This window comes from Narcine bancroftii, chromosome 2 (genome assembly GCF_036971445.1).
Source record: "Narcine bancroftii isolate sNarBan1 chromosome 2, sNarBan1.hap1, whole genome shotgun sequence".
Taxonomy (NCBI): domain Eukaryota; kingdom Metazoa; phylum Chordata; class Chondrichthyes; order Torpediniformes; family Narcinidae; genus Narcine; species Narcine bancroftii.
Window position 1 is genome coordinate 162357909 of NC_091470.1, and position 24867 is coordinate 162382775.

General features: G+C 39.5%; 1 protein-coding gene and 1 long non-coding RNA gene across 2 annotated transcripts in view; one reads left to right on the top strand and one right to left on the bottom strand.

Annotated features, from left to right (window-relative positions):
- The window catches only part of LOC138754566 (uncharacterized), a 37905-nt gene that overhangs the window by 7682 nt on the left and 5356 nt on the right, over positions 1-24867 (bottom strand). Inside the window, exon 3 of the long non-coding RNA XR_011351825.1 lies at positions 6363-6420. This is a non-coding gene — a long non-coding RNA (uncharacterized lncRNA). The remainder of the gene's footprint in view (positions 1-6362; positions 6421-24867) is intronic.
- Positions 382-23643, top strand: LOC138754565 (chymotrypsin-like elastase family member 2A). Its single transcript, XM_069919005.1, has 8 exons — positions 382-703; positions 1290-1378; positions 2799-2896; positions 12822-12950; positions 14317-14453; positions 20799-20944; positions 21046-21195; positions 22882-23643. The coding sequence occupies exons 1-8, from the start codon at positions 664-666 to the stop codon at positions 22897-22899; spliced, it is 807 nt and encodes a 268-aa protein (XP_069775106.1). The 5' UTR covers positions 382-663; the 3' UTR covers positions 22900-23643.

Genomic DNA, 24867 nt, shown 5'->3' on the forward strand with positions numbered 1-24867 from the left:
TATTAATGTGTGGTGGACGGTGGTCACCCCTGGTCCTCCTGAGGTCCACAATCTCATTTGTCTTGTCCATGTTTAGACTCGGGTTTTCTCACACTGTTTCACAAGGTCTTCCACCTCTTCTCTATATCGCAACTTATTGTTGTTGCTGTTGAGGCCGACTACTGTTACGTCATGGTCCAGCAGCCTCTCCTTCCTAAACTCCATGATAATCTCCTTGGTCCAGCTGATATTAAGCGAGACTAATGTTCTGGTACCATCCAAACAGATTCTCTCCTTTCTCTACTGCAATTCATCATTTCCCCTTAAGAGGAAGGAGTTGCGAGAGGATTTATAGATTGCATTAAAGCTGAACTTGGCTATGCAATCATGAGTGCAGAGGGAATGAAGCAGGGGACAAAGCACGTAACCTCCAGGTGTTCCTGCGATGATGGTCAATTCAAAGGAGCTGATGTTGTCAATGTGCACCGGCTGGGGGATTGTTTTCAAGGAATGAAGTGTTTAAGATAAAGAAGAAAAATTGCAAGCTCAACTGATCGTTAACAAACTTCTGTTCAATGTTGTTTTTTCCCACCATTAGGATCCTTCCTCAAGGTTAATTTCTTTTCACGCTTAAATATAAATCAAAACATCACAGAGTGTGTGGAGATCCTGCAATTTTCAAACATGATCCGTTGTGCCCTGGCCGCTCTGCTTATCGCAACCGGTGAGTCCTCTTTTTGTACTTAAATTTAGTTTCCTCCTTCATTGCCATTCAAGGGAACTCGTCATCACTTCTTTGAGGCAATATGGAATAAAGAACACTCTTGCTTCGATGAGTAAGTGCTATTGCTGTTTGGAAGCATGACAGCCTCCAGTTTCACCAACAGTCCACGGGGGAAAAGAGAAGGATGAACATGACTGAAGAGGGGAAACATCATCTTTACCCTATAAAATTAGAGTGGGATAGTTAGCATAGCGGTTAACACAATATTGTGACAGCGCCAGCGACATGGGTTCGAATGCCATGCTGGTGTAAGAAAAACCTTGGCTTTCTTTAGAACACCAGAGGGAAGTGGAACTCCCAGAAGAATCCCACGCAGACTCGGGAAGAACATACAAATACTTTACAGTCAGCGCCAGATTCGAACTGGCGTCGCTGGCGTTAATTGCTGCATTAACTGTGCCATCTATTTTGTTCTAAACCAGCCATGTTACAATAGGGGTGGTTCAATGGGCAGCAAAATCTCTCAGATAAATGAGGCTGAGTGTACAATCAAAGTTTGAGACTAATTCATTGTCTCCTTTTGCAGTCTACGGTTGTGGTACTCCTGTATACCAACCCATCCTCTCCAGAGTAGTAGGTGGTGTGGATGCCAGACCAAATAGCTGGCCGTGGCAGGTATGTCAACTCACTAACCAAGCTGCATTTATATTTAAAGTGTTTAATCGTCCAACAGGTTGGACTGTGGCATCTCCTTTGTCACAAGAACCATGCTCATGGATAGCGTCATGCAGATCAGTAACAACCCAATGTTATGAGTTGCCGATCCCAGTGAAATCCCATCAAGGTGGATCGAGGGTTGGGAATAACCAAACAATGTTTCAGCTCCTGATCTGCAGCCATGGGAAAATGGCTCAGACTCCAAGAATGGGTCTGAACACTCATGGACATTAAGACATGAAGGGTTTGCCCCTGAGAAAGTTTCCCAACTTTCACTCACTTCTGCTAAGAAAGTTTGATTGTTTCTCCTGAGAGAGAAATTAGGAGCCCTGGTGTGTCTCGTGGAGGAAGTTGGATGGCGTCATCAACTTGAGTTCATGCTGTGGAAGTTCACTGATTATGCCTTCAAATGACCTGGCCCAGTTTTTGCTTATCTTTTCAATTACATGTCTGGATGGCAAATATTTTTGACTGTGAAGTATGCGTTCTTACATTGTTGAAGACATTTTCCTCTTTAACCAGAGGACTAAAATTATATTGATGGAAATCCTGCAGAGCTCACAAAGCAAAGTATAATGGAGAGGATGGGAAAAAGGTAAAGAGGAACGTTTCCCCCTCTTTTTCCATTGTGGTAGAATTCCTCCTGTGGCAGTCCTTTTTCCATCCATCTGAATTGTGAGCCACACATCAGGGCTGAGTCCAATACAAAGTACCACTGCTTTATGTTTTTACATTGGCTGGGAAAAGTTCAAGTTTATCGTCATCCGATTGTACAAGAACACCCCAATGAAACTGTGTTTTCCGGACTTTGGTTCAAAATACGCAGACACGCAACCAGACATAACACACAAACAACAACTAGCGTATATATTCGTGTAATAGTCGAGTTTTGGGGATCAATTTCTCGGGTCAAATTTGGTGGGGGGGTGGTGCTCTTTCACACTTTTGACCACAGTCGTTCAAGGTGTCGGGAGCTCGGATGGCCGGGACTGGGTGAAAAGTCCATGCTTGGGGCTTCGAGAGCTTAGATTTGCGGGTGGCCGAGGTGAGGGATCGTGGTCAGGGCATTGGGAGATCAGATTGGTGAGCACGGAGACAAAAAATAGGGAGGGTCAACTTTTACATTGCAATATACCAAAAATAGCGATTTTTTTTTTTCTCTTCAAAAAAAAAAGGTCGACTTTTATTCAGGAGATGATTAGTGTGAGCAGCTGTGAGTTAGCTATGATGTCCCTGTATTCAGGAGAGACAAATTATAACAAACAAACATAAGGAATAAAACTGGGAAAATGAACTCCAGGAAACCACTTAAATAAAGTTGTATTTAAATAAACATTTTTGGAAGCTGAGCATTTGATTTATTTTTTTGGTTTTGCAGATTTCCCTCCAAATTTCGAGAGAAGGCCGCTGGGGTCACACTTGTGGGGGAACTCTTATTAATCCCAGATGGGTTATGACTGCAGCGCATTGCATTAAGTAAGTTATTTTTGGTGAAATTAGCTGTTCCTGGTTTAAAGGATTGTACTGCATGGTTATATCTTGTTACGTTGATCGTTACAGCAGCTGATTTTCTGTCTGGGTACTCTCCAGTCAATGGCATTGATTTTTATAATTTCTGATAACCTGGTCTCCACTCCTTCCTCCTCCCTCCTTTCCTTCTGTCTTCCAGCTCTCCTCCCCCCCCTCCCTCTCTATTCACCCAGCCATCCCTCTTCCCCTTGCTTGCTGCTGTTCTATCCCTCCCTTCTCCACCTATTACATCCCGCCTTTGTGACCACACCTCCCCCACATTACTCTTTTATTTGGGTGCCTGCCAACATCTATCCACACCTTGACGAAGGGGCTCAAGCCCATAATATCAGTTCTGTATTTTTACCTTTGCTATTTTGCTGTTTGACCAGCTGAGTTTCCCCAGCTTTGTGTTTTTACTTCAGCCACGCTGTCTGCAGATTTTCATGCTTTACTTGATAAGATTATGTTTACCTGAAATGCTCAACCATAAAATACAAATGCATAAAATACAAGATGATATATTGGTGAAGAGGAAGGATTAGAAAGAATTCCTTGAACTGATGGTAGGTTTAACACATGCACAAAGGGAACAGAGCACAAGATGACTGGAATAGCATAAATGGGATACTTGAGACAGTTTGAGAAGTTCATTTAAGTACAGGAAGCATTTCCGAGGAAGACATGGACAAGTTTTTGAACCAAGCATCCTTGAAAAGGCTGCAGGCAGATTGTTAAATGTTGCATGTAGTGTTGTGTGATTGTGTGTATATATATAAAAAAAAAGAATAAAAATAAAATAAAATAATAAAAAAGGAAATGGACTTTCACACAATGATAACAAATATGTTGGCAATACAGCAGATATCCCATGAAGAGCAAAACCAAACACCCTCTTCAACCGAATTCCTGAAATATTTCAGTTACGGTTGGTTGGTGTAAAGAATTATGGGAAGGGAGCGTGTCTGCTGTGGTAAGTAGGCCAACAAAGAGTTACAGGTTTAGTAGATTAAGCAGTCCTCAGTTACAAAGCACATTGAGTAAGATATATGGCATATCTAAATGTTCTGAAGTTGCTAAACCACAAAAACTGCAGAGAACAAAGTGTGATGTAAACCAGATGGCCAGCTGCAAGGAGCATTTGAAACTTCACACAGCATTTTCATCTTAAAGGGCAATGTAAGCTGTACCTAAATGCTTTGTGATTTGAATGGGAATCAGAGCAAAATATGAATCACATTATGTACTCTTTCTTTGTACCCCTCACTCTTGCTAGCACAATGCAACAGAGCCTGTTGTCTGCTCCATGTCTTATTACAGCGGGGGTCGACTTTAACAGTGACGCAGTTAGCATTACGGTTGGGCGGCACAAGTTACGGTTGGAGGCACGGTTAGCTCAGCACTGTTACAGCGCCCAACGACCCGCCGCTGTTTGCACTTCGAGGAGTTTGTACGTTCCCCTCGTGCCTGCGTGGATTTCCTCCTGGTGTTCCAGTACCCTCCCACCATTCAAAATGTACAGGAGTTGTAAGTTAATTCTGGTATTTGGGAGACATGGGCTCATGTGTTTTACATCTAAATTGAAAATTTACACCTCTGGTGCAGATTAGCATGTGCATTAAGCGACACGCCAAACTTAATAAGATGGCAACAAGATTTGTCGTCTTAGTGGAAATGGCACAAAGATCCATGAGGCAGCTTCCCCAGCTCAAGGCGTCGGTGTGAATCCATTGGCAAGGGAATGTCAAACATTTCCTCAATTAGGACTTGACCACACTGAGGCTTGAGGACAGTTTTGTTGGACAACCAGCTTACGGCAGGATGTAGATCATATTACAAAAGTTGGGTGGAAGGCCTATTTATAAATATTTGAATAATTGAAATGGCCGGAACTATTGAGTCAAGGAACTGCGCAGCATTGACATTTAATACCTTAATGCACAGAGAGATGGAACTGCAAAATCAAAAGCTTAGAAAGACTACTGTATGACTTGCAAGAGATGTTTTAAATTAGATGTTGGTACAATTTGCCTAAAATAATATTGGACACTAATGGGCAAACCTGAAGCAGCAAAATCAGTGGAGCATGGACAGTGAAGATTTTGGTTCCTGAAGAGTATTGGGTGTATTTTATGGATTTTGGGCTGCTGATCACGAAAATCACCTTAAAAGTTTCTTAAAACTAACTTTTTTTTAGATACAACCTTTTTTTGGTTTCCTGTCATAATTTAAGTCTACTAGTCTATTGCCCACAAAGCAAGCTGTTTTAGTGGGTCCAAGCATGCCTGGGCACTCACTCAGTGCAGGTGTGAAGCCAATGTTGCCTTCAGCATGAACAGGCATTTAAAAATGTAGTCATGAATTTTCCTGGCAAAGACAGTGCACCAAGCTACATCCAGGTGGTTGACCGGGATTTGACTCCCGAGCTTGTACATTCTCCCCGTGTCCGGGCGGGTTTTCTCCATGGACTCCTGCTTTCCTTCCACCCCTTATAAACGTTCAGGAGATGTAGGTTAATAGGGTGCAAATTGGGTGGCACGGACTTGTAGGGACGAATTAGCCTGTTTCAATGTTTATGTCTACATTTTAAAAAAATTAAACATTCATTGTCAAGGACCTTCCACCCAAGATAACATCAGACAAGATTGCATGTGAAGTGATTTTTAATGGCAAGGCGTGCCAACTTTAAGCTTCCGTATTTTTTTACCTATTTATTTTGTGCATTTTTTTTTTGCCAGTTTCTTGAGGTTGCCAGTTGCTTGAATTCCATACCACGGGAGTTTTTACTGTACACTGGTTTTGGAGGTGGTACAGAGGAGGTTCACCGGGTTGATCCCAGTGATGAGGGGGGGGGTTAGCCTATAGGAGTGGTTGAGTTGCTGGAATTCAGAAGAATGGGTGGGGCTCTTATAGAATATAAAATAATGAAAATAGATCAGATAGAGGAAGGAAGGCTGTTTTCACTAGGACTAGAACTCGGGAACATTGCCTCAAGATTTGGGAATGGAGATTTAGGACAGAGATGAGGAGCAACTGTTTTTCCCAGAGAGTGGTCAATCTGTGGAATTCTGTTATTAACTATATTTAAGAGTTAAATATATTTTTTGCAAAGAAGGGTAATTAAGGGTTATGGGGAAAAGGCAGTTACGTGAAGTTTGGTTCACAGTCAGAGCAACCATGATCCTTTGAATGTCGGAGGAAGCTCATTGGGGCAGATGGCCAACTCCTATTTCTTATGTTCTTGCATCACAAGAATCCCGGAATGTTGGGGCTGATCTGCCAGTGTAAATATGCATCCACTTTTCAGACAGTCTTTGACCTGAAATCTTCACTCTGTTTTTCTTTCATTGGGTGCTGTTTGACTTGCTGAATGTTTCCGGCATTTTCTGTTTTTATTCCAGAATTTTTTAAAAAGTTTAAATCATTGACTGACCTGCTAAGTTCGTCCAACAATCCTTTGTTGCTCAAGATTGTATCATCTGCAGATGTTCCTGTAAAACATTTACAGCATATCTTAGTTTACTGCTTTTTTTGTTTCCAATGGGGAAATGATCTGGTGGAAGTCTATTGACTGCTAAGGGATTTGTTTTGGTTACTGTCATTCGAGATTGTATTCTCTCATAATATTGTTTGATTGCAGACTAGCACCACAAATAAGGTTGTGTTTATTTGATGTTAACTATCCTAATGAGGTGCTGCATAGAGCCATACTATTTAAAAGCACAGAGACCATTGTATCCATGCCAATCAAGTTGACTAGCCAAGCTAGTCCCATTTGCCTATGTTCAGCTCATGTCTTTCTCAACCTTTCCAGTCCATCTCAAAATGTCCTCTAAATGCTTCTATCACTTTGTCTGGTAGCTCACACTCCATACGGCCACCACCTGATGTGTGAACAAGGTGACCCTCAGGTCCTTTTTAAACCTTTCCTTCTCATCATAAATCTTTGCCCCCTCATTTAGGTTCCCGTGCTTGGATAAACAGCTATGATGTTTTATCTTGCCATGATTTTATAAGCCTCCATAACATCCCTTCTCGCATAACATCTCTGCTCAATCTCAGCTATAGACTACAAGGAGAACCAACCATCCCTGATTTACTTGAAAACGTATCATGTTCGTTTTGAGCTGTTTGTGTTTCCCTGGTGATTAATTCTCTGAAACAGCTTTGTCTTTTCAGAATGCTCAGGGCAGCAACAAACACCCCCAGTGAGTTACAGCACAAAGAAGGTGGTTTCACTTAGTTTGCAGGGAGGTTCAATTTTACTGTGACATTTTGTGCTTCTGCCAACCTGTCAGATCATTACCAATTTGTGGCTGAGTTGAGCCCAAATTCATTTTGTATTTGAACTGTTTTGGACTGCCCATATCACATCACACAGTTCCAGCCCCAGGTAATGTCCATACCTCTCTGCCCGCACCCCTCCAAATTACAGTCCCAGTGAATGATAGAGACTTTTTTTTTGAAACTTTATTTATTAATTTTAACATATGAAGAAAGTAAGTGATTCACATACAGAAAAAATACGAAATAAAGTAATACAAGTACAAAGTAACATAGTTAATACAATACCAATCTCGGCATCTCCCCCTAACAACTAAAAACTAAGACTAAAAAAAAAACTATTTTTAACCCCTAAACCCCCCCTCCCCACCCCCACGATAGAGTGAAGAATTAATACTATTAGTATAATAAAAAATATATATATATCTTAAAAAAAAGATCAATATATATAAAACAAAAATAAAAATATTAATTATTAATCCAAAAATATTTTATTATATAAGAATATATACGAAAAAACAAAAAGAACTTAAATGAAAAAAAACCAACTAATAAAAAAAACTAAAAAAAAAGAAAACATATATATAGAAAAAAGATATTTAAAAAAATGATTAATTCAAACTTATTTAAATTGTATATAATCAATAAATGGTTAACTCATAAAAAGACATCTTATCTTGTATAGAAAAAGATATTCTTTCCATAACCAAACAAAGCTTCATCTCTGAATACCACCTATCTAAAGACAATACATTTCTATTCTTCCAAGTAATCGCTATACATTTCTTGGTCACTGCCAGCGCTAAGTAAATAAAAGAGATCTGGTAATTATCTAATTCTAAATCAATCAACGGTTGCATATTCCCTAATAAAAATATATCAGGGTCTAATACAATATGAAGATTATATAGATTATTAAATACAGATTGAATACCTTTCCAAAATTGTTGTAACCGATCACACAACCAAACAGCACGTAAAAAAGTACCAGAAACCTGATCACAACGAAAACAAAGATCTGACTTACTAAAACCAAATTTTAAAAATTTTTCGGGTGTTAAATATAATTGAGGTATAAAACTATAATTAATCATCGCCAATCTAGCATTAATCAATTTTTGAACACTATTACGGCAGATTTCAGACCAATCTTCTTCAGTTATTGTTAAACTTGAATCTTTTTCCCATTTCATTTTATCTTTATCCCAATCTATTTTACTTTCACTTTCCAACAAAATACGATACAAACCTGATATATAACCCTTTTTTGGAAATGAGAGCCCATATTTCTCAAAATCAGTTTCAGAGAGTAAATTCATTTGACGACCGCATACCTGTTTTACAAAAGATCTTAACTGATAATACACAAATATAGAATAACCACTTATATCAAATCCCTTTTGCAATTCTACAAAAGAACAAAAATTACCTTCTAAAAAACAGTCAGATAAATTATGTATTCCTTTCTCCTCCCATTGTTTCAAAATAGTATTAGATACCGTGAAAGGAACAAGTTGATTATTATATAATGGTAATCTTCCTGACCACTTATTTTTCAATCCTATTTTATGTAATTTACTTGTCCATAAATTCATTAAATGTTTCAATATTGGTACATCATAAGTTCATAACAAATTTTTAGTCCATCGAAATAAAAATTCATTTGAAAATTTTTCAGAAATAACTGCCAATTCTATCTGTGCCCAACTAGGCGTATCTTGTGTGGCCATTAATGCGCTAAGAAATCTAAATTGAGCTGCTTCATAATAAAATTGAAAGTTAGGTAGCCGTAACCCTCCAAATTGAAAATCCCACATCAATTTTTTCAACGCCACCCTAGGAAATTTTCCTTTCCACAAAAAATCCCTAATTACTTTATATAAATCCTTAAAAAATCTTTTTTGTAAACAACAAGGAGTTGATTGAAATAAATATTGTATACGAGGAAAAATATTCATTTTTATAGTATTAATTCTTCCTAATAAACCCAAAGGTAAATCTTTCCATTTAACTAAATCTGCCTTAATCTTCTTCATTAAAGGAAGATAATTAAGTGAATATAAATTTTGGTAGTGAGTATTAACATTAATTCCCAAATATTTAATTTGTTTCATCCACTTCAAATTCGTAATATTTCTAAACATTGAATAATCATCTTTACTAATTGATAAAATTTCACTTTTAGTCCAATTAACCTTATAACCAGATAATTGACCATAAATCTCCAAGGAATCTTGAAGTGCTGGCAGAGAAACATCAGGATCCACCAAATACAGCAAAACGTCATCCGCAAATAAATTTATTTTATAATCTTCATTCAAGACTCTCATACCTTTGATACTATCATTCTGACGTATTAATTGTGCTAGAGGTTCAATAACTAAAGCAAACAAGGCGGGTGATAATGGACATCCTTGTCTAGTAGATCTTGAAAGCAAACCATTAGTAACAACTCTAGCTTTCGGATCATTATACAGAGCCCTAATCATACCAATAAATAAGAGACCAAACGAAAACTTTTCAAGTACTTTAAATAAAAACTTCCATTCTACTCTATCGAATGCCTTTTCTGCATCCAATGAAACCACCATTGGATAATTCTTCAGAGATTTAGATCTATTTATCAAAGTAATTAATCTTAGAATATTATCCGAAGCATACCTATTTTTTATAAAACCTGTTTGATCACAATATATTATCTTTGGTAAATACTGAGCCAACCTATTAGCCATAACTTTAGCCACTATTTTATAATCTACATTTAACAAAGATATAGGATGGTAAGAAGCTACCTGTAAGGGATCTTTATCTTTTTTTGGTATAACTGTAATTATAGCATTAGAACAGGACGCAGGTAATTGAAAAGTATCATAAAGTTGTTGTATTACATTCTTAAATAAGGAAGATATATCAACATAAAAAGTCTTGTAAAACTCAATAGAAAAACCATCTCCACCAGGCGCTTTTCCATTTGGCATATCTTTTATAGCCATTTCAATTTCACTATCCGTAAGATGGCAAGATGGCGTAAGAATCAGACGTGCCTTCCAGTCCTCTCCTGACTCTATCTTATTGTTTTGTCTAGAAATACCCGTTAAAATTCTTTAAAATTTAGATAACTTCAGCGCTGTTAATTTAACTTCTGATGGTACAATTGGTGAAAAAGAGCAAAATAAAATGACAAAAAAACTACATTTTCCAAAAGTTCAGGTTTTGGAGCCTACCTGTAGAAAAGGCACCGGGACTCAGAGTGAAATGGATCCCGGGAGAGAGGTACAGTGTTCGGATGCAGAGCTCTATGTTACATCGGTAGAGCCCCTTAAAGAGGGCGGCAAACAGCCTTTAGAACAAAGAGTTACTCAGGTTCACACATGTGCAATAGCATCTGACGGCAATGTTATGAATGAACCGCTTGTAGTATCATCAGCTGAAGTATTACCACCTGAAACACCGGCTGGGGAAAGGAATTTGTCAACTGTAGTGGTGGCACTGCAAACTGCACCTCTTGAGATAGAAGAACCTATACAACTTGATGTACTGGGAGAACTTAATACATTATGGACTGGGGAAAACCCCGGCCAGCGTCCTCCAGTCATTGCTGGAGAGGCTGTGGCCTGGGTTTCCACATGCAGTCATACTACAAGGAAGGCAACCAGACTGAAGGAAGGAACAGAAGATCCTTTGGTTATGCAGAAGAAGCAGGAATCTGTTGAGCCAGAATCTCTTCCAATTGAAAAGATTCTTGTGAATCTTGAATCTAAATTATCTTATACAATGCAGGGATTATCCAAGATTATGACTGAACTTGGTACTAGGTTTAATACCCTGGTGAAAATACATTCTCAACAGATGGCTGAGTTTGGAGCTTTTAAGCTTGAAGTGAGAGATAAATTTAATTTGTTTGAAGAAGATATAGACGAAATACGGGATCAAGTTTTTGATGTGACCAAAATGGTTGCAGACTTACAAATTCAAAATAAAAATTTGGTGAAAAAGATTGATTATTTGGAAAACCAATCCAGACGGAACAATATAAAGATTATTGGTTTGCCGGAAGGTATGGAGGGACCAGACCCAAGAAAATGTTTTACTGAATGGATTCCGCAGGTGCTGGGTCAAGAACATTTCCCAGAAGGTATAATACTGGAATGTGCTCACAGAGCTTTGCGTAGAAGACCTATTTCAGGTCAAAGTCCAAGACCTGTTTTGGTTCGTTGCTTAAATTATTATGACAGAGAAATAATTTTACGAGTGGCTATTAGAAATGCACAAGAGAAAATCACCCTTGATGATTCAAAATAATCGAGTTTTCTTCTATGCGGATTTGAGTCAAGAGATTATGTTCCAACGACGGGAATTCAACCCTGCTAAAGAATTGTTGTGGAAGAAAGGTTATAAGGCAACCTTTAGATATCCAGCTATTTTGAAGGTTTTTCAAGATGGTTACCAACCAAAGTTCTTTGATTCTCCAAAGGAAGCTATAGCATTTCCTCAAGAGCTGCCAATCACTCAGTTTCAACAGAGATATAGTCCGCCGCGATCTCCAAGGAGACAAGAGATGGAAGAAAAGAGCCATGCTCCAAGAAGGAATGGTCGTAATGGTGACTCGGCAGTTGGAGCTGATTAAAAGAAGAGTTGTCCTTTTTTTTCTAATGCTTTTTTTTCCAAAAAAAGGGATATTAAATAATGATGATGTTAGTTTAAGATGAAGTGAGAGTTGGGGGAGAGAACTGGATGGGCACTATTTTCTGAAAGTCATCTGCTACGTGTGAGTTATCTCACACCCATTTTTTTTTGGGAGTTACCGCATTGCGCGGTTTAGACGGGAGGGGGTATTTTTAACCTCCTACCTGTTTTTTTTTTCTTTTTTTTTGTATTATTAGATTAAAGAGTGAAGGGGTTTTTTTGTTTAAAAAAAAAAAAAAAAATTTTTTTCTTTTTCTTTTTTTTGATCATATTAAGAGAGGGTAAGGGAGTAACAGTTTTCTAACTGTTGTAAGACATGTCGAAATTTAAATTTGCTTCTCTTAATGTTCAGGGTTTGAATAATCCTATAAAGCGTAAGAAAGTACTTGCTTATTTAAAAAAATTTAAAGTAGATGTGGCCTTTTTTACGGGAAACTCATTTGACAGATAAAGAACATTTGAAACTTAAGCGGGACTGGGTTGGACATGAATGATAGAGACTTGATCCATTCGTGGCCCATCATTCCATCGGGGCACAATAAAGGGCAGCTTGGTTAGTGTAGCAGTTAACGCAACGCTCTTACAGTGAGTTCGAATCCAACGCTGACTGTGAGGAGTTTGTGCATTCTCCCCATTGCCCACGAGGCTTTTCTCCAGGTTCTCCAGTTTCTTCCCACCCTCCAAAACATACGGAGATTGTAGGTTAATTGGGGTATTTGGGTGACATGGGCTGGAAGGGTGTGTCAACGTGCTGAATGTCAAATTTAAATTTTAAAACTTCAGTGCTGATGATGAACGATGATTGACTCCACTATTCCACTCAGCCCCAATTAAGTCATTCAGACTCGAGAGTTTCTAGTCGTGCAACATTGGGGTAGTGTTCTGAAGATTTTTATTCTGATGTTTTATTATCTTCACACAGCAACAAGTACACGTACAGAGTGGGTCTCGGCAAACAGCTCCTCTCAGAGGATGAAGCAGGCTCCATTTATGTTGCAGTTGAGAAGATGATCCCCCATGAGAAGTTCAGGATGATCTTCGCTGCCAATGGGTCAGTAGAAGGGAAATATGACTAATTGCTTGCTCTTGTTACGGGTCAATGGAGTGCTTGATTGAAAAGTATTCACAGGGAAATTAGGTCAATAAATTAAGGAGAAAGGGTGGTTATGTTGCTGGGGCAAGAAGAAGAGAGGTGAGAGAAGGCTCATGTAGCGATGAACATGGACATCTCGGGTAAATGGCTGCATTGCTGCTTTAAGTACATCGTAGCACCAATGATGCTCACTTTACCAAAGATGGTAAAGGCAGAAACCCACATCATGTTTGAACAACACTTGGTGATGTGCTTGAAAAGCTGTGAGCTGAAGGGCAATAGGCCATGGAAGGTGGGATTAGATTTAGTGTTTTAAGTTTGACTGAGGATAGTATAATGGGGTGAATGGCCCCCTTCTGTCATTCAAACAAACTCAGGTATTAAATTATAACATGGTCTGAGAGCAGTACAGTCCACAAGTGTAATAAATAGGGCAATTATCTAAAGATCTCCAGTCTATCCAAGAACAAGTGTCACTACCACAAACAATTGGTTATAATTCCAATCCTTTGCTTGTAGTAACTCATCTACATCTTGGCCAAGGAGAAGAAATCTGGGTCTACGTTCATGATTCTTCACTTAAAAAAAAATTTCAATCATACCAATTAATTTAAGGTCTGAACTCCTCACACAAAAGGGGAGGAAAATATTCCATGAGATCTTTTATTTTCTGAAAATCCAATTTGTGGATAGTATAAAAAAGGAAGAACACAAAATGACAAGTTGGAATAGTTTCAGGTCTAGACCAAACCAAAGCGTGCATCAGGATTTCAGTAGCAGATGAGACGAGTTGGATGTATAGTCGGGTGATGTGGAAGAAGTAGGAGAGGGCATGGTCCAAAGCTCATCTTGGATGTGACACCAACGATGGAGATGAGGTTCATGTTCATAAAATTCACAGGGAGAGGGTTAGAGAAGATATGTAGGGAAATGATGATTGTGATGGGGATCAAATATCTAGACCTTCCCCATATTTAATTATTCAGATGAAATGAAAAATATTTCTGGAGCAACAACTACAACTCCTGCCATTTTCAGGAGATTTTATTGTTCCTTTTAAAATTATAGCATAACACTTCAATTCAAAACATGGTTCTCCAAAGATCATTTTAGAAACATAGAAGATAGGAGCAGGAGTAGGTCATTCGGCCCTTCGAGCCTGCTCCGCCATTCAATGAGATCATGGCTGATCTTAAAGTTCAGTACCCTGTCCCCGCCTTCTCTCTGTAACCCCTAGTTAGATGACTGGTACTTTCGGCAGCAACCTCAAGAAAACTGTGCTCAGCTGTAAATGATGAAGTATTTTTGTCTTTCTTTTACTCAGTTATGATATCGCTCTTGTCAAACTTGCTGAACCCGTTGTCCTCAATGACAAAATTGAGTTGGGATGTATCCCTGCCCCAGGCACAATTCTTAAAAACGGCGAAAGTTGTTATATCACTGGTTGGGGATTGCTGAAGGGTGAGTTTTTGTCAGTTCATTGAAAAGTGGAGAAATCGTGTAATCAAAGAACAATTTAATAATTCCTTGGTTTGCTGCAAGGATACCCAAACTGAACTCGCTGACCAAATGTATTGGAAAGTTCAGGCAATTCAGGTTTGTTATTTTAGACCAGTGATTCATAACCTTTTTCTTTCCACTCACTTAACACTTTAAGTAATCCCTACGCCATTGGTGCTCTGTGATTAGTGAGGGATCGCTTAAGATGTTATGTGAGTGGGAAGGGAAGGTTGAGAACCACTCAACACAATTGTCACTGAAATATTTTGCTTGAGAAAAATTGTCATTGGCCCATTTCCTTTGGAGTTGTGAAACCGTGCACATAACGAGTCAATGAGGTACGATTAAAACAATGGTTTTCAAACTCTTTCTTTCCATCCACATCCCATCTTACTAATCGCAGAGCACCGATGGTGTAGGGAATACTTCAAGTGGTATGTGAGTGGAAAGAAAGAAGGTTGAGAACCACTGCTTTAGACAATGATTAACTGACACGGTTTCACTAACACTTACTAGATTTCCATTGATGCCATAGTGCAATCAACAAGTTGGATCTATGATCAAATAAGTGAACATGAGAGCAAAAATAAGTCAAAGAACAAGAAGTATCCTTGAGAATTATATTCCTCCTAGAAAACACTGAGAAATGGTCAGCAATAATACAATTTATGTAAACATTGAGGGTAGAAATGAAATTTTAAAAAAGACATATTTTAGCATAAAAGTTGGTTGATGAAAGAAAACAAACTAAATGTTTTTTTTTAAAAATGAAGAAAAAACAGCATTTTAAAACATAGGTGCTAATCATAACATTAAACAAACCCTGAAGCATCACATTTTATCAGGAGCTGAGATGAACACAAATTTTGGAGACATTGGGTTAACCTTCACAAGACACAAGGGAGCTCTATCCTCTCTCTGTTCAGGGACAAGAACGAAGAGGAATTGTTCACTTGGCCTGATACAACAGCTTACCCATCTGGAGGCAGTGTGAGAAGTGAGAACATGAATAGTTCTCATTATTAGGAAAGGGACAAATTCTAACTTGTCCAGAGCTTAACAACCGGCAACAATAAATGTTAGTGACATGACGTGTTATAATTACAGAAAATTATTTTGCTGTGAGTTCTTAGATCTTAAGTCTAGGTTTGCACAACATCCATGAAAATAACTTGCACAATATCATTTGAAAATCAGTAGAAACTGCTCAGATGCTAATAGTAACCTGATTGATCAGGTCTCCTACTTCCTTCAATTCCATTCATCAGCTTGTTTTGATTTCAAACAGTGGGTCATTTTTTTTCCAGATTTCAGGTTGGCTGTAAATATTCTCCTAACTTTGGTGGTGCTGTATATTCCCAGACACTAATCATGTTAGCTCATCCTGTTCAATACTGTATTTTCATACATAATGACCTATTGTCCAAACAAACTGAATGGCACGCCTGTCACGTGCATGTTTAAAATGTTACGAGCCCAGAGGACCCATCAACCCAGCAGTAATAGATACAAATGGTTACTTTAACAAAAGTTGCTTTTAATTATCTTTAAACATGGAGAATCTTTAACTAATGACTTACTTAACCTAACTTAACCCCTTTCTAATTCTAAGAGCACGTGTGTAAATTCAGAAAAGTTCTTTGGTTCACAGACCAATCTCACTTCTCCAAGTTCACTGGTTGCAGGCAATTCTTGTAGTGTGAACATAATTTAACATTTATAAAGTTCACCAGGCTTTGGTGCTTGAAAGGATTCAAAGGTTCTTGTCGGTTTTCAGAGAGAGAAAGAGATTTGTTGTTCCAGGACATCCACCACTGATTTACTTTTATCAGCCACTCCAGCGTCTTGCTGACAAAACTTTCCCCATCAGGGTTCTCTAGATGATAGCCTCTTTCTTTCAGGTCACTACAGAGCTCCTTTCTGTTTCACTTATTCCAAGTGAAACATTAGACAGCCAGTCCTCTCCTCTTGCATGAACCACAAGGACTTTGACCAGGCCATCTTACAAATGGGCTTTCTGTAAGCTTTCCAGCTTGTCCTGTTCCAGTCCCAGCTTCTTCTGCTGGCTGTAATACTGTACAAGTGATCTCTCTCTCTCTCTCTGCTTTCTCATCTCCGTCCTAAAGGGCCTACCCTGTATTCTTAAACTATGCCCTCTAGTCCTCGTCTCCCCCATCATTGGGAACAAGTAATCAGACTTCACCTTGTCTATCCCCCTGATGATTTTATATACCTCAATCATGTCCCCCCTCATCCTTCTAAACTCCAATGGATACAAGTCCAGTTTTTCTAGCCTTGCTGCATATGACAACCCTGCCATCCCTGGAACTAATCTTGTAAATCTGCGCTGCACACCCTCTATAGCTAGTATGTCCTTCCTCAAGTTTCGAGACCAGAACTGGACGCAATACTCCAGGTGGGGTCTCACCAGGGCCCTGTATAACTGCAGAAGGGCGTCTCTGTTCCTATACTCCAATCCCCTCTTTATGAAAGCCAACATTCCATTTGCCTTCTTCACAGCTTTCTGAACCTGCATGCTAGGTGACCGGTGAACAAGTACACCCAGATCCATTTGCACTTCCCCACTCCCTAGCTTGTCTCCATTTAAATAATACTCAGCTTTCCTATTACTTCCCCCAAAATGAATAACCTCACATTTGTTCACATTGAAATTCATCTTCCATTTAGCCGCCCACTCCTCCAGCCTGTCCAAGTCCCTCTGCATTTTCCTTACATCCTCCTCACACCCCACACCGCCACCCAGTTTAGTGTCATCTGCAAATTTGCTCATGTTATTCACAATCCCCTCATCCAAATCATCAACATAATCTACAAACAACTGAGGACCCAACACCGATCCCTGAGGCACTCCACTCGTCACATCCTGCCATTCTGAAAAAGACCCATTCACTCCAACCCTTTGTTTCCTATCTCTTAACCAATTTCCTATCCATGTCAGCACCTTACCTCCAATACCATGCTCCCTGATCTTGCCCACTAGACTCCCGTGCGGTACCTTATCAAAGGCCTTCTGGAAGTCCAAATACACCACATCCACTGGCTCTCCCGAGTCCACCCTCTTTGTCACATCCTCAAAAGATTCCAGAAGGTTAGTCAAGCATGACTTACCCTTAAGGAATCCATGCTGACTAGCCCTTATACTATTATTACTGACTAAGTGTTCTGCTATTTCTCCTTTTATGATGGACTCCAATATCTTCCCCACCACTGATGTCAGGCTAACCGGTCTATAATTTCCCGTTTTCTCCCTCCCTCCTTTCTTAAAAAGCAGCACCACATCAGCCACTCTCCAATCCTCAGGGACCTCCCCGGAATCTATGGAACTTTGGAAAATGTCGACCAGTGCCTCCACAATTTCCATAGCCACCTCTTTAAGCACCCTAGGATGCAACCCATCAGGCCCTGGGGATTTATCAGCCCTCAGTCCCAACAATTTACTCATAACCTCCTGCTTCTGGATCCGGATATCCATTAGATCCCCTACCTCCCCAGTAAAGTTCCCCAAGTCTCTTGGTACCGCATGACCACTACCCCCTAACTGACTATAACCTATATCCTCCTTGGTGAAGACAGTTGCAAAGTATTTGTTAAATTCCTCTGCCATCTCCTTGTTTCCGGTAATAATTTCACCCTTGCCCAATTTCAAAGGGCCAACTTTAGACCGAACCAATTTCTTCCTCTTCACATACTTAAAAAAGCTTTTGCTATCCTCCGCAATATTATCAGCTAATTTCCTCTCGTACTTCATTTTCCCGTCTCTTATGGCTTTCTTAGTTACCCTCTGATGTTCTTTGAAGGTTTCCCAATCCTCTAATTTCCCACTCCGCTTCGCTATCTTATAATTACTCCATTTGGACTTGATAATGCACTTGATTTCCTTAGTTAGCCAGGGCTGCCATTTACATCTCCTAGAGCCTTTCCTCCACTTTGGAATAAATTTGTCCTGAATCCTGTGAAAAATGTCCATAAAAACCTGCCATTTTTCCCCAGTTGCCCTCCCAGCTAGTGTATCTTCCCATTTTATTTTGGATAGCTCCTCCCTCATAGCTGCAAAATTCCCTTTATTTAACTGAAGTACAGATGCTTCCGACTTCCTTTCCATTTCCCTTTCTAATTGCAGCTTAAAAGTAACCATACCATGGTCACTATTCCCTAATGGCTCCCCTACATCAAGGTCACTTATTAAGTCTGCGTCGCTGCACAGCACCCAGTCCAGAATCGACTTCCCCCTGGTAGGTTTCTCCACTAGCTGTTCCAAGAAAGTATCTCGTAGACATTCTATAAACTCGCTCTCTTGTGTTCCTGCCCCCGTCTGATTATCCCAGTCCACCTTCATGTTGAAGTCCCCCATAACTACCGTATTGCTACCACTTTGACATGCCACTCTTAATTCCTGATTTATACTACTACCGATATCTGAGCTACTTTTCGGAGGCCTGTAAATGACCCCCATTATATTCCTCTTGCCCTTGCAATTTCTTAATTAACTTTCTGTCCTTTCTAAAGGACGTGTACCCTGGAACATTTATTTCCCAATCCTGCCCTTCCCGCAGCCATGTCTTCATTATTCCGACAATGTCATAACCTCCCATTGCCATTTGCGCCTCAAGCTCATCCATTTTATTCCTTACACTCCTTGCATTCATACACAATACCTTGATGCCATACCTCCTTTCTCCCTCCACCTTGGTTCTTGGTGCATTCGTTCTTATTCTCCTATCACTTTTAGCTCCCTTATTCCTTACTGTTTCACCGTCTATCGGAACCACAAATATCTACTATCTCCCTACAGATTTGCTCCTCTAGGTCTCGGTCCCCTCCGGGTGGTCTATAATACACCCCTACAAGTGTAACCTCTCCTTTCCTACTCCTCAGTTCCTCCCAAAAACATATCTATATACTCTGTCACAAAAAGGACTATTCAAAACATCATATTGAAGGAAACAACTACTCAACTGTGGCAGCAGAGGACCCATCCCTACCAGGATATAATTTGGCATCCTTCATCATCACCACTGATTTTCCACTGCTTCCACTCTTTGTATTTTACTCCCCTCCTTGCTGGGTTACTGTTATGTGGGTTCTGGTCACCCTCGAGAGATCTCTCCAGGTTACAAATTCAGCTAATACAGGCAGCTAATTCTTTAATCATGGGCCAACCCTTTCTGTGAAGTCACAGTAGACTTCATATTATCTGCTATGCCTAGCAGCAATGATTTGAAGTCAAATATCAGCTGGTTATTTCTCCTTTCCTAACCAGTACACACACAGATTTGTTAGAAGGTTCAGTAGCAAGCTCCAGTTCAAAATTATTAAATAAATCACAAGCTATCTGATATATGGCATCATGAGTCCATGAAAACCAACCATTTTATAGAAGTTTCTAATGCATTATACAGACCATAAAGCTCTAAAGCCAGCTTCATGAACAGATAGCTTTCATTCTCCATTGCTCCAAAAGTTTCTCTTTCAATCAGGAAAGAGGTGTCAGTGCCACAAGGCACACCCCACCAGGTTCAGAAATAGCTGCTTCCCCTCCACCATCAGACTCCTCGACCACAAACTCAAACAGGGACTCATACTTTTGTACTTTGTTGTTTATTTGTACGTTGTGTATAGTTTTTTTGCACGACTAGTAGGTGGTAATCCTGCCTAGCCCGCAGGAAAAAGAACCCCCAGGGTTGTATGCATGTACTTGGACAATAAATTTAAAATCTGAATCTGAAATCTGGGTCAAGATAATTGGTTTTCTTTTACAATGTTAATACAGTACCAGCATCTGGATTCAAATCCAGCACTCTCTTCAAGATATCTGTATGTTGTCTGCTTGGGTATTTGAGTGGCACAGGCTCATGGGCCACAAGAGCCTATTACCATGCTCTATGTTTAAATTTTAAAAAATATATGTAATCTGGACTTGCACTGTGGGAAGTATGGAAGGAGAGAACTGAAATGCTCAGGGAGTGATCTATTAGAAGGGATGTCAAGTTCTCTGTGCCTTCAAAATATCCCAAGGAAATTGATGAAAGAAAGCAATGGCCCTCCCTCTATCGTGTCTACACACATCACTCTGTGAAAGTCAGTGATTAGTGAGGTAGCTTTAACATAAAGAAAATTCCAACTGAATTTTGAGATTGAACAGTAAGAGTGCAAGAATAGCTTGGAGGACGTGAACAGTGTCAGTCCGTAGCTGTAGTGAACACCCTATCACTCAGTGCCAGTCAGCCATTATTATCTATTTCTCACCTGCACCTCCCATCAATGACCAAATTGGTTGCCTTTCAGCTGGTGGTACACCATCCAACGTCTTGCAACAAGCACTTCTGCCAGTGGTGGATTACTCCACTTGTTCGGAGCCTAGTTGGTGGTGGATAATGGTCAAGAAATCGATGGTGTGTGCCGGTGGTGACGGAGTCGTTTCCGGATGCAATGTTAGTTCGCCTGCAGAAATCACTCGTAAATCACCCGTGCAGTTGCTCGTGCTCTGGCCTTCTCTGCAGTAGCTGAATTGTATTTCTGTTTCTCCACCCAGGGAGACTCTGGTGGTCCCCTGAACTGCCAGAATGCTGCAGGGACCTGGGAGGTGCATGGTGTGGTCAGCTTTGGATCCTCCCTCTGCAGCCAAAAGAATAAGCCGACTGTCTTCACCCGTGTATCTGCCTACAATGAGTGGCTAACTGAGGTAACCTACAATGGTCACTAAAAAAGGAAGAGATAGTTATTTTCTTTTAAAAATGCATTGTCTCCCAGTTATACCATCCAGGTAACACAAGGCCTTAATTTTAAAATTTGTTCCCTTTTGGCTAAACCCCCTTAACCACTTAAAACCACCACTTTTATTCCTTTTTCCCATTTCATTATCGTTCTGCATTTCTCTAATGCTTTTGCAAAACCCTGTTTCCTTCATTTCATCCTGATGGTTACATCTCCAACTCCTAAGAGCCTACGTTCTGGAATTTCCTCATTAAATCTCCTTGTTCATTTCACTTATCATTTTAACCCCTCAAAGCTAACATTTTTTTGGGCACCGATTCACATGTGACAAAATGAGGAGGTTTAGAAAGTCTTTGCTGTCAAACCAAATTTCCTCAAACATTTCACAAAATATAGCAGTGGGCGAGCCTCCTTCACGATTGCTTCAACATGGGGATGTTGACACCCAGGAATTTAAAGTTCTTGATCCTCTCCACGACTGAGCCCTCGATAAGGACTAGATCATGTTCTCCAAACTTCCCCCTGAAGATCACCATCATCTCTTTTGGTTTTGCTAGCATTGAGTACAAGGTTGTTGGGTTGACGCCGCTCATCGCCCTTTTGTTCGCTTCCTCATTGCTGTTTTGTGATGCTACTGGCAATTGTGGTGTCATCAGATGGCATTTGAATTGTGCCTGGCCACACAGTCATGGGTGTATAGTGAGTAGAGCGGTGGTCTAAGGATGTCTCATTGAGATGTGCCTGTGTTGAGAGTCAGTGAGGAGGACAAGTTGTTTCCAATTTGTACTGACTGTGGTCTTCCAATGAGGAAGATGAGGATCCAGTTGCAGAAGGGAGTTCTGAAGCCCAAGGTTTAGAGCTTCTTGACCAACACTGAGGGAATAATGGTGTTTAAGGCAACACGATGTACGAGTTGCTGCTTTCGAGGTGATCCAGAGCTGAGTGGCGAACCAACAATACCGAGTCTGCTGAATATGATGATCCACTAATTGGAGCGGGTCCAGACCTTTGCTTAGGTACGTGTTAATTCTAGCCATGACCAATCTCTCAAAGCATTTAATCACAGTAGGTGTTAGTCGTTGAGGCAGCCCACCCCGATCTTCTTGGGTACTGGGATAATTGATGCCCTTTTGAAGCAGGTGGGAATGTCTGAGTGCAGTAATAAGAGGTTGAGCATGTCCGAGGCAAAATTTTCAATGCATGATTGACAAAGCTAGCTGCACTGAAGAACAGAATGAGTGCCATGGGATGGTGGGCAAGAGAGATGCAAGGGCAGAATGGATTGGAAAATGTCACATGTCCTTAGGGACACTTCTACTTGAATGGTTAAAGGGGATAATAATGAGGCCAAAAAAACTGAAATGAACAGAAGTAACCACAGTCCAAGACAATAGAAACAATGCGCATAATTGCAAATGATTGAACTCTGAGTTGTTAAATGTCCAACCAGAAACTGAGGTATTGCTCCCAAAGCTTCATGAAAGCTTATTATTGTTTTCTTCACCCTGTGAGGTGATGTCACCCCAACAGAGTCGGTGAGTCTTAGATGGGAGGCCTTCCAGCAGAGTCAGCTGAAGAGTATATTTATGCCAACTTTTGCATAGAAAATCTCCTTTGAGAAAGCTTTTCTAACCGCAATTCTGTTACTTCGCAGAAAATGATGAACAACTAAAGAGATCCAATCGAAGATTCAGAAGATGACAAACCCCTGCAAATCAGGAAAAATAAACGTGTAATAAAAAAAAAGTTGCAGTGAAATTCTTTATTTGCAGGTGGCCTCCCTGTATCTCCCTGGGAGATTAATCCAGGAACAGTGAACACTGCTTGTATCACAAACCAGGAACAATTATGTGGTGGTTATGTAACCTAATTAGTAAAAAATCTGGAAATAAAAATAACATTCATCATCCAAACCAAACAATGCACTGATATTCACTAATAATGAAACCTCCTGACTTTATTTTGCCTCGTATATTGGCTACTCTATTTCTACAGAAGTCTCTTTCCTGCCCTTTAAATTGGGGGTAATAAGCAGATAATGTTAAAAACAGTGATGGCTATTGTAAGGTAAAACATCATGAGATGGGAATGTGTAAGGAGTTACCCTGTACAGGGCTGTAACAAGATGTGAATGCATCCTTGTACTTACAAGATAAGAGAGACATTGATGGATTGAGGCAGGAAGCTAGCAGGGAAAGGATAGCAACAGTTTTAGTCATTGGACAAGTAATGATATGATGATGTTCTAAGCATGTATCCAAGGGTATAAAAAATCACCATTTTGCTGATAACGGCAGAATGCATTCTCCGACTAACATTGTTAGTCGCAAGTGTTACAATCCGGTAATAAAGAACAAAGAACCCTGATTTCGACTCAGTCTGGTGTTTGTCTCACTCATTCATGAACAAAGCAGACCTAACACTATCTGTTGAATATTTTATTTAATCAATATATACACGACCAAATAATAGACAATATAATAGAATGTTAACAAATAAATGTTGAAACTAAATATAAGAAAAACCTAAAAACTTAAAAAAAAACTAAAACCTCTGTTGACCCACCCTCCCCCCTAAAAATTATCTAATCCCAAAACTAAAATAAATAATATTTCATTATAAAACAATTACAATTGATTAATTTGGATTGCATCAGTTGACACTCAGAGACCTCAAAGACAACATAAAATTATTGTACCTTTAGGGAGAACTTCATTGATCAGGAAAAGAAAAATTTTATAATTTTAATTTGCAAGATTTGCAAAAATAAGGAATATTTATCCCTTAAATTATACGTAACTTTTTCTAATGGAATGCAACTTTAAATCTCGGCATGCCATCTATCTAATGTTAATGAAACATCAGATTTCCGTGTTACAGCAACACATTTCCTAACATCACACATTTTAATTGAGAATCTGACAACAACAATTTAGCACTGGCACTTCCAAAATTTCCTAACAAAAGTAATTTGGGGTTTAAAGGAAAATTCACCCCCTGTTATCCATGGCAAAAATTTACTAATTGAAACCTAGGGTTGACCTTTAAACAAGACCACGTAGCATGAAAAAAAGTTCCAATTTCTGTACCACATCTAAAACATTGATCAGATAAATTCAATCTCCATCTACTCAATTTCTGAAGAGTAATATAGGATTGGTGTAGAAAATTATAATGAAGTAATCTATTCCTTACATCAGGGGTGCGAGATAACATTTCAGTTTTTTAAAAATAAATCCATACTCCTTCAACTTGGATAATATGTCGGATGATGAAGAGCTGAAGGAAGATCTTATTGAACTGCGCACAAATCGTGTTCTTGAAATGCAGCTTGAAAGCAAAACTTTGGAACATTATTGGTGTTCGGCAATGGACGTGTTTCCAAAACTTTGTGAAAAAGCACAAACTGTGCACATCCCGTTCGCGACGACATACTTATGCGAGTCTGGATTTAGTGCCCTTTTGTCAATCAAGACAAAATCTAGAAATCGCTTGGGTGCACAGGCAGACGTGTGGATTGCCATCAGCAACACAGTGCCATGTTTTGAAAAACTCTTAAGCAATAAACAAGAGTCATTAAATTTAAATTGGCTTATGAACATTTGAACATTAGTTCTTTAATTTTTTTTTAAAAGAAATT